Raw genomic sequence first — 11,180 nt, forward strand, 5'->3', positions numbered from 1 at the left:
GTACAAAGTAAAGGAAAACCTGAAAACATGGCCCGTCGGGGGTACTTGAGGACTGAGGTTTAGGACCACTGGTCTAATGAATCAGGCAGGGAGCTGTCCAGCATCCAGGTCTTGACAGATGTCTTGCTGCCTAGTTCATGACTATGTAAAAAAAAATTACAAGTTTTGGCCTGAAATTGAATGTACCCCTGATGCCCAAACTTAAGCCCAAGGGCCACATGTGGCCCTTTGACCTCAGCAGTGAGCATTGATTCATAAAGGGGCTGCAATGGCAGAGCTCTCTGGCAGTCTCCTGTAACATGTTCCCAGACTCTGTGTCCTGCACCATGTCTCCAATCTCCAACCACATCTGTAGCATGTCCACCAGATCATCTTTGGTGATATGTCTACAGACAGTCTTCCCCAGTATTACATATAATAAACATTATGTGCAGCCCTTTGGTGATGTCATTGGTTGTAGTTGAGGCCTTGAGTCACTGTTGTAAAGGTAACCTGTCAAAATAAAAACATTGCATCTCCAATTTTCCAAATTCCTTTTACATTTCTGGCATCTATTCTTTGCCTCACTGATGGGTCACAACAGAAATTCTGACTTTATTAGCTCCATACTTGTTCCAGGTCAACAATTTGCTAAATATTGATGCAAAGATGAGGATAACCTCTAAAATATGCAGTGGCAGCTCTCATTTCTGTCCTACAGGTATTGAATAACGAAAGTGCCATCACATTTCAGTGGGTTCCAAGGTCCTTCATCAGGGCTTAAAAATTAGGACAGTGGGCACTGTGGACTCATATGAGTTAAAATATCAGAGGTTATCTCCCACATGGACTAAAAAGGGGGGTTCACTCTTCTGTAACCTCTTACAAGATTTGTTGTGTTTCTACAAATACTCTCCCTTCGTGAACTGGGAAACCGATCTCTCTACCCAGTTCACTAACAACCAATAAGCTCTATCCCTGAATTCTGTATACAAGGCATCCACACTGGGAATTAATGCATATATTTACCTTGAGGTGGTATTTAACACCCCTTAAACTTGCCAAACTCTATCCCTTGCAGTCCTCTCAATGCTGGAGGGGGTGTGGTTCCATAAGAACGCTAATGGATATTTATGGCACTGCAAACATCTGCAGATGTTAACAAGCACCCTTGGGATAGCTTTGGACAGGTGACAGGTGCTCTTTATGGAGAAATCAGACCTCTTTTAGACCCCTGATTTCTCCCCTTCCTTCCAACACAGCTAACCAAACACAATCTGTGCTTGGTCAACTGTTTTGGAAGGCAGTGGAGACATCAGGGGTATAATGGATCCCTAATGTTTCTACAAATCGTCACCCTTTTTTAACTGGGAAATGGATCTCTCTACCCAGTTCACTGACAACCAATGGACCCGAGCCCTGAATTCTCTATACAAGGTATCCAGCTGTACTGAAAACTAGGTGTGGATGCATTTTTAACACCCCTTAAACAAATTCTATCCCTCGCAGTCCTCTCAATGCTGGAGGGGGTGTTATTCCATAGGAACGTTGATGCATATTTTTGGCACTGCAAACATCTACAGATGTTAACAAGCCCCCATTTGATAGCTTTGGGCAGGTGACAGGGAACTTTTTATGGAGACATCCGGGGTCTATTATACCCCCGATGTCTCCCCCGCCTTCCAGAGCAGCTAACCAAGCACTGATCGTGCTTGGATTACTGCTTTTGAAGGCAGTGGAGACATCAGGGGTATAACAGATCCTTGATTTTTCTACAAATCCTCACCCTTTGTCAACTGGGAAACTGATCTCTCTGCCCAGTTCACTGACAACCAATATGGCTGAGCCCTAAATTCTCTATGCAAGGTATCCAGCTGTGTTGACCACTGGAAGTTAATGCATAAATTCACCTTGAGGTTTCCATTTAAACTTTCTAAATTCTATCCCTGTTAGTCCTCTCAATGCTGGAGGGGGTAAGGTTCCATGGGAATGTTGGTGCATATTTATGGCACCGCAAACATCTACAGATGTTAACAAGCCCCCTTGTGATAGCTTTGGGCAGGTGACAGGCGCGCTTTATGAAGGCACCAGGGGCGTAATAGACCCAAATGCCGATCATGCTTGGTTAAAGAGGAAGTAAACCCTGATAGGTTTACTTCCTCTTTGTTTCTCATGCGCCGTAGACAGCGGTGCCTGTCTTTGTGCAAATATCTCCTAAACCGTGTAGGTTTAGGAGATATTTCTTGGACCTACAGATAAGTCTTACTCTAGGCTTACCTGTAGGTCAAAGTGGTCTGTAAGGGTTTAAAACCACTTTAACTGCTTTGGAAGGCAAGGAAACATCAACGCTATAACAGATCCCTGATGTTTCTAGAAATCTCTCTCCTTCGTCAATTGGGAAACCCATCCCCCTACCCAGTTCACTGACAACCAATAGACCCCAGCCCTGAATTCTCCATACAAGGTATCCACATTGGAAGTTAATGCATAAATTCACCTTGAGGTGGTATTTAACACCCCTTAAACTTGCCAAATTCTATGCCTCGCAGTCCTCTCAATGCTGGAGGGGGTGTGATTCCATATGAATGTTGATGTGTATTTTTGGCACTGCAAACATCTACAGATGTTAACAAGCACCCTCCTGGTGATAGCTTTGGGCAGGTACTTTTTATGGGGACATATTTTATAGAGACAAATCTTTTACAACATTTGTAAAAAAACATCAGGGATCTGTTAGACCCCCAATGTCCTCCCTGCCTTTCAAAACAGCTAACAAAGCACAAAATATACTTGTTTAACTGCTTTGGAAGGCTGGCGAGACATCAGGGGTCTAACAGATCCCTGATGTTTCTACAAAACTTCCCCCTTCACCAACTGGGAAAAGGATCTCTCTACCCAATTCACTAACAACCAATAGACACCAGCCCTGAATTCTCTGTACACGGTATCCAGCTGTGTTGCACACTGGGAGTTAATGCATATATTTACCTTGAGGTGGTATTTAACACCCCTTAAAGTGGTTGTAAACCCTTTCAAACCACTTTGACCTACAGGTAAGCCTAGATTAAGGCTTACCTGTAGGGCCAAGAAATATCTCCTAAACCTATACGGTTTAGGAGATATTTCCAAAAAGACAGCCACCGCTGTCTACGGCGCGCAGGCGCACTGGGCAGGCCGCAGATTGCAGTGATACGCTGCGAGTGTCGGCTCCCGTGCGCATACGCGGGAGTGACATCATCACTGCTCCGGCGAATCACAGCGCCGGAGCAGCGAGACCCGTAAGTCACTCCTGGATCCATGGCAGCGGCAGACATGAAGACAGAGGACCGCTTCGTGGGCTTCGTTCTCAGGTAAGTTATTCATAATGAGCTAGTATGCTATGCATACTAGCTCATTGTGCCTTTGCCTTGCAGGTTGCTTTTTTTTTTTCCTATGGGTTTACAACTACTTTAAACTTGCCAAATTCTATCCCTTGCAGTCTTCTCAAGATTTGGAGGGAGTGTGGTTCTATAAGAACTTTGATGGATATTTTATGGCACTGCAAACATCTAAAGATGTTAAAAGACCTCCTTGTTATAGCTTTGGGCCTATGACAGGTACTCTTTATGGAGACATCAGGGGGTCTATTATACCCTGCCTTCCAAAGCAGCTGATCACGCTTGGTTAACTGCTTGGCAAGGCAGGGGAGATATCAGGGGTATAATAGATCCCTGATGTTTCTACAAATCCTCAAACTTCTTCAACTGGGAAACTGATCATTTCTACCCAGTTCACTGACAACCAATAAACTTTGGGGGTTTGATTGTGTAGAGACGTTTATGCATATTTTATGGATCAGAAAACTATCTACTAAAATCTTACAAATAATAGCAGATGTTAGCAGGCATCACAAACCCCCTTGTGGTAGCTTTGGGCAGGTGACAGGCGCTCTTTCTGGAGACATCAGGTGTCTATTAGACCCCTGATGTCTCCCCTGCCTTTTAAAGCAGCTAACCAAGCACAGATGGTGTATTGTTTTTCATTGGTGACAGGGTCTCTTTAACACACTAGATCACAAATACCATTTGCCAATGCTTACATTTTGTAGCAATATTTTTAAATCCAAGTGTGATAAATTTAGCCCAGAACCTCGGTACAGCGATACAATGGACAGTTCTGATAATAGGCAGTTACTATCATTATTGAGAGACGGATCCCACTAAAGCGGTTTTATAAGAGTGGGAAGAGGCTGAAAGAGGGGTGGTGGGGTTGGGAAGAGGTGTAATATGGGTAATGCAGCTGGTGGGGAATCTGAAGAGGTTATTCCGTGAAAGACGCAGCCACATAATTATGCAGAAATATGCCGTACATTGCTAATTACTCCGACAGATATAAATGTCGCTGAAAGGCAGGCTAGGATTATGCAGGACCGCTGTGAAGGGGAAGGACGTGAGAAGGAATTTGTGACTTCAATATCTAAACTCACCGACGTGTCCAACCTGTTGTGTGTCATTAAAGGAAATCTCCAGGGAGAGTGTAAATACTGAAATTACAATAATTTATGGTATCAGATTATAGACACGCTCCTTTTTTTTTTTTTTTTTTCTTTTTTTTTTTTTTTTTTTTTTACGTGAGCTGCAGAATTTTCTGTACTGAAGGTGAAATATCTGTCTTTAGCAAACGTCTGCTTATTGCAGCCAGCAGGATATGGGTTGAGCCTTTGCTGGATTTGTGTCCACAGAGGTGGACTTCTAATCCAGTGGTGGTCTACTTGAAAGTTCATGAGGACCTTAAGTGCAGCACCCAACATTTTCGAGAGGTCTACACAATAGGGTGCGTTGAGGTCCATTGCATCAACTTAGGCAGCCTGCTCAAAATTAATGGGTGTAGTGCACCTCAACTCCTGCTACATTTTTTTGCAGGGTATCACCACAATCAGTTAAGTATAAGTGTGATTAAAATAACCCCAGCATCCGTGTCAGTGGATACAGAAACAACCCCAAGTGTTAGCCCTTGTACACACGGACATTCCGACTGGAAAATGTCCAATCGGACCACGTTGTCAGATAATCCGACCGTGGGTGGGCTTCATTGGACTTTTTCCATCGGAATGTCCGACCAACAAAGTTTGAGAGCTGGATATAAAATTTTTCTGACAACATGATCTGATCGGACATTGTCCGATTGTTTGTAGAGAATTCTGATCGGACAAGGTGCCACGCATGCTCAGATCAAATTCCTAGACCAAAGCTATTGGCTACTAGCCTGAACGTAGTCCCATCGTAACTAAATAACGTCATCACGTTACGAACAATCAGATTTTGCGACAACTTTGTCCGACCGTGTGTATGCAACACCAGTTTCGGACAAAATCCGACGGATTTTGTTGTCGGAATGTCCGACCGTGTGTACAAGGGCTTACCTTCAAAGGCCGCAATAATAACTCCCAGTGATAGTGTCAGTGACTGCAACCAAACAGTAACACCTGGTGCTAGTGCCCGTGAAATTAAGCCCCAACATTGGTGTCTGTGGCCAAAATAATAACCCCCAGCATTGGTGTCAGTGGCTGCAATATTGACTCCCAGAATTGGTGTTAGTGGCCACAATCAAAACCCTCAATGTTGGTATCAGTGGTGTCAGTCGTCACAATAATAACCCCCAGCAAGTGGTGACAAAAATTAACCTCCAAAACTGGTGTCAGTGGCCACAGTACCAACCCCCAGCGTTGGTGTCAGTGGCTGCAATAATGGCCCCCAGCATTGGTGTCAGTATCCACAATAATAACCCCCAGCAAGTGGTGACACAATTAATCCCCAACATTGGCATCAGTGGCCACAATAATAACCCACCAGTATTGGTGTCAGTGGACATAATAACCCTCAGCATTGCTGTCAGTGGCTGCAATCAAGACCCCCAGCATTGGTGTCAGAGATCACAATAATAACCCCCAGCATTGGTGCCAAAGACAGCAATAATAACCCCAATCATTGTTTCAGTGGAAATAATAACCCCCTGCTTTGTTGTTAGGGGCCGCAATCAAAACCCCCAGCATTGGGGGTTTACTGGGGAGGTTAGCTGGTGGTGATCCCACCCCCTCCTCACATACTTCCCCTACGTTGCCTCCCTCATTCCCCCTTCCCCCTCTACCTTAAACTGTTCTCTCTCTTTCCCTTATTTCCTTTCCCCTGTTCTTCTTCTTCTTTTTCTTTTTGTTTTATCTCGCAAAATAGGAAGTGGAGTCGTAGGCCGATATGGTTATCAGACACTACTCCTACTCCCTGTATGCACTTTAGTACCTCTAGAGGCTGTAATGAGTACCCTGATTTGAAGTATTCCATTCTAACAAGAGTCAAACAGGCCTGCTGTACGCCGCAATATATCTTATTTAACAGTTTACTTCTTACCAATAGAGGTTTTCTTATGTGGTCTTCTTACTAATGGCGCTAAGTTGGAACCATACACTTGCATCTTCCCTATATGTTTTATGGTACTATTTGTATTATGTACTGTCTATGAAAAACTTTCAATAATACTTTTGTGGAAAAAAAAAACCCCCAGCCCCCAGAATTGCTGTCAGAGACCATAATAATAACCCCCAGCAAGTGGTGACACAATTAACCCCCAACATTGGTGTCAGTGGCCGCAATAATAACCCCCAGCATTGGCGTCAGTGACCACAATAATAACCCCCAGCAAGTGGTGACATAATTAATCCCCAAATTGGTGTCAGTGGCCACAATAATAACCCCCCCCCCCCAGCATTGGTGTCAGTGGACATAATAGCCCCCAGCATTGTTGTCACTGGCCACAATCAAAACCCCCCAGCATTGGTGTCAGAGACCACAATAATAACCTCCAGCAAGCGGTGACAAAATGAATTCCCAACATTGGTGTCAGTGGCCGCAAAAATAACTCACCACCAATCAAAACCCCCAGCATTGGTGCCAAAGACTGCAATAATAACCCCCAACATTAGTGTGATTGACTACGATATCCCCATCATTGTCATTGGTGTCAATAGATGCAATAATAACTCCCAGCATCCGTACCAGAGACCACAACAATAAACCCTACATTGTTGTTATCGTAATTTACTAGAAGAAAAATCAACAGTTTAGACCCTCTCTCTAGGATCCTCCCCAGGCACAGTATATCTATGGCTCATACAAATCAAAGCTAGTGTTTCATAATCTGTATTTTGATTGACAGCTCACAAAATGAATATATTTGCTGATCTCTTTGTTTTAGATTCTTTTGGGAAGACAGATGACCGAGAACCCCTGACAGATGAAGAAGTGAAAAGCGGTCCGGCTGTTATTGGAGGTTATATTTTTTCATATGTTATGAGCCTTTGCGAGCTATAGTGTGCTTAGTAATCTTGGGGGTATACCAGTTTTGGCACTACAACATATTTCACTACCCCCCTCCACAAAGCAAAAAATAAAAAATGCCTGGAAGTTTAACCTTAACATAATTATAATCATTTAGTTATTGGGGTATTTGTCACTCCTGTCCCCACCCAGCATAATAATAAATCTGTGGCAAGTGCCAAATACAACTATCAACTGTCACACTTAGCCCTAACGCAGGTGTTCAGACACTATAGCTGGCTTCTGTGTTCCTCAACTATAGCAGCCTCCTTTCCCATTAAGGAAAGCAGGCCTATCGGTGATTGGTTGCCCCCGGGTCTTCATAGTTTCATAGTTAGTAAGGTTGAATAAAGACACCAGTCCATCCAGTTCAACCTGAGTGTCTACAATTGTCCCTACCCCTGTACATTGCACACTCACATTGGTCCCTACCCTCAAGGAGCCCACAATACAAGGTCCCCACTCATATACTAAGGCCACTTTTGGACAGAAGCCAATTAGCCTACCTGCATGTCTTTGGAATGTGGGAGGAAACCGGAGTACCCGGAGGAAACCCACGCAGGCACAGGGAGAACATGCAAACTCCAGGCAGGTAGTGTCGTGGTTGGGATTCGAACCAGTGACCCTTCTTACTGCTAGGAGAAAGTGCTAACCACTACACCATTGTGCCACCCCTGTGCTGTCTTATATGCAATGCTATAGTGCCTGGTCATCCTGCCGGGACAGGCGCAAACTAAGCAAAGCAAACAGGTACTTGTGGGTGGCAAACAGGCAGAGAGGTTCAATGACAGTCCAGGTACAAGGCATGCAAAGTTCAGAGTAGTCAAGGTCCAATACGTTGTCAAATGGCAGGCAGAGTTCAGAGAGTAGTCAACATCCGATCCGAGGTCATAAACAGGGTAATCCAAGCAGCAGAGCAGGGCAGACAGACAGAGAGCTTGAGCACATATTGCCCATGCTATCACAAGCATCATACTTTGCTGGCTTGAATCAGGTTTGGTCTCCACCTAGAGACTAGCTGCATCAATCACATTACAGGTGGACAGACAGATAGGGAGAATGCATCATAGCCAAAACCAGGATGCTAGAACCAGCAGCTATGATGGAGCAGGAGCATGTCATCAACCTATCTACCACCTGGGGTCTCAGTATAGTATAAATGGAGCCTCAAGGTCCTTGTAGGCTTCTCTACTTAACAGAGTACCTGCAAGCACTGCAACACTGACTAATGGGCACCTTCAAAGACCTTGTATCCTGTCAGCTTACATACCCAGACCAAACCCATAACTGTCCCATCAAAATCATCCACCAAAGCTAAAGAAGGGTAGGAGGTTGGGAAGTTTTCCCAATGCCAGCTCTCTTCCGACTCTTGACTTCCTAGGATCTTCCTACCAACCATCCTCTAAAGCCCATCCTGTTCCTGCCTGGCCCACCAATCTGGTAAGCACCCCTACTGTAACCTACTGAAAAATCCCTCCCATGCCAAACCCTTTTTAATCCAGTCATATTTGCCCTGCATCCATACTTCTCTTTCTTTACTCTATGCTTAACTTCTCTTCAGGGAAGCTTGCGTCTCCACCATCTAAAAACTATCATCCTATATGCCACCTGGGGTCCCAGACCATGAACTAGATTTATATGTAGCTTTCACAAAGACACTTTGAGATGAATTTACTAAAGTAGGTGTACTTGTTCACCTAGCTAAGTGAAAGTTCACAAATAAGATGAATCAACCCCTACCGTAGTGTTTTGAAACTCCAATGATATAACAGTCGAAGGTCTGCATGTATTTAGTGCTTCCTATTCAAAACTCAAGGCTAAATGTAAAAAATTTGGGTGACACGTACCTTTAAGTTATAAAACAAAATGTTTGCAATATATTCTGTTTCTTTTATGGTTTGTTTCTTTTATCATTATACATTTATAGCCCTACTCCCACACGATCCACCGGAATCTTAAACACACTTATATATCTCGTTAATGGCCTTTGTTCTAGGCTGGAAGTTTCACTGAACATCTTATCTTTCCTCATAGCCAGTGACAAGCCATCTATCACCGTTTCTTACCTATCAACCCCTCAGCCTTCTCCCAACCACTGTAGTGAGAAGGTCATAACTGCCTGTAGTAAATTAATTCCTGTGCACATCAGCAGGGATGGCAGCTGCCAAGTCCTTCGCCGAGTCCTGGTGCCATCAGCAATCACTCGGGTTCTCGAGAAACATTCATATTCCAGAGGTTGGTGTCAGTCCTATTGGAAAGCTGTCAATTTGGCTAGGTATTTGATGGTCTATATGAACCTACAAAGCCTGGAGATTTAATTGTATAAACAATGACATTTCTCTTGAGATATAAAATTTTCTGGACTTGGGGCTTTATGGTATGCAGTTATTAAAAGAGAAGTAGGGTCAAAGTTATTTGAGCCCTACTTCTCCTGTAGGTCACAGGAGTGCACTCTGTGGCCCGTATTGAGCCGACGGCGGGCTAAATTCCAAAGTTGGTTGACATCACTTAGCCAGTCCAGACTCTAGAGAGATCCTTACTTTAATGTAGGGATCCACCCAGATGCCCGATTCACTGCTCCCACCCCCTCCACAGCCTGGTGCTCCAGGGGCAGAGCAAAGAGCTCACTGAGCTCTCTTCTCACTGATAGCTGAGAACTGGGTGATCAGTGCTATTTGTTCTCAGTTTTAGAGATGGCGAGGGACAGATGCAGCACCTGAGCAATGCTGCATTCATCTAGTTGAGTACATTGTTTTTTTTAAACATTTCTCTTTTATCATTGTATTAAAGTTTAATGGATAAATAGGGGCAATACTTTTTGGTAATCTTGGATAGATCAAAGAGGGGATTGACCCCTTTTCAGGTTTTTATAGCCAATTATGAAGAAGGATTTTTACTAGATTAAAGCTTAGGGTGTTACCTTAAAGTGGTTGTAAACCCTTACAACCAACTTTGACCTACAGGTAAGCCTAGATTAAGGCTTACCTGTAGGTCAAAGAAATATCTCCTAAACCTATACGGTTTAGGAGATATTTGCCCGAAGACAGCCACCGCTGTCTACGGCGCATGCGCCGTAGACAGCGGTGCACTGGGGCAGGCCGCAGATCGTGGCGACATGCCACGAGCGTTGGCTCCTGTGCGCATGCACGGGAGTGACGTCATCGCGGCTCCGGCGAATCACAGCGCCGGAGCCGCGAGACCCGGAAGCCGCTCTGGGATCCATGGCAGCGGCGAAGAGGAAGACGGAGGACCGCTTCGGGGGCTTCGTTCTCAGGTAAGTTATTCATAATGAGCTAGTATGCTATGCATACAAGCTCATTATGTCTTTGCCTTGCAGGATTTTTTTTTTTCAGGATTTTTTAAAAAGGGTTTACAACCACTTTAACACCCCAAGTGTTACTTTGTAGATATCCTTTATAAAATTCAAATTGTAAAATCTGCCTGATGTTTTTTTTCTGATGGGGCTAGGCCAGTAGCATTGAAAATTGGTCTTGATGGATCTACCATGAAGTGGTTTTTCCTTCAAAGAAGCAGATCAATGATTGAAACATAGTATGGATGGATGGACTCTGTTCTGAGCCTAGGGTCAGCTGGCTGCCTTTGGTGCCATCAGGAGATGCTAGTCTTCATCAAGCTTCATCGCGGGTCCCTTAGTGCAGTGGTTCTCAACCTCAGTCCTCAATACCCCCAACAGGCCATGTTTTTGGAATTTCTCTTGGATAAAACAGCTGTCCAAAATACCAAGCCATTGACTATGATTTAAAGCACCTGTGCAAGATAAAGGAAAACCTGCAAACATGGCCTTTTGGGGGTACTTGAGAACTGAGGTTGAGAACCACTGCCTTAGTGCAT

The 11,180-nt window shown here is 44.2% G+C and overlaps 1 protein-coding gene across 1 annotated transcript in view; it reads left to right on the plus strand.

Moving 5' to 3' along the window:
• The window catches only part of LOC143925079 (contactin-associated protein-like 5), a 591,832-nt gene that overhangs the window by 564,335 nt on the left and 16,317 nt on the right, over positions 1-11,180 (plus strand). The window contains exon 21 of the mRNA XM_077449666.1: positions 7,207-7,281. Coding sequence (XP_077305792.1) covers positions 7,207-7,281 — 75 coding nt within the window. The remainder of the gene's footprint in view (positions 1-7,206; positions 7,282-11,180) is intronic.

The sequence above is a fragment of the Lithobates pipiens genome, unplaced genomic scaffold, assembly GCF_037356315.1.
Source record: "Lithobates pipiens isolate NorthernLeopardFrog02 unplaced genomic scaffold, aLitPip1_a1.2 Scaffold_22, whole genome shotgun sequence".
Taxonomy (NCBI): Eukaryota; Metazoa; Chordata; class Amphibia; order Anura; family Ranidae; genus Lithobates; species Lithobates pipiens.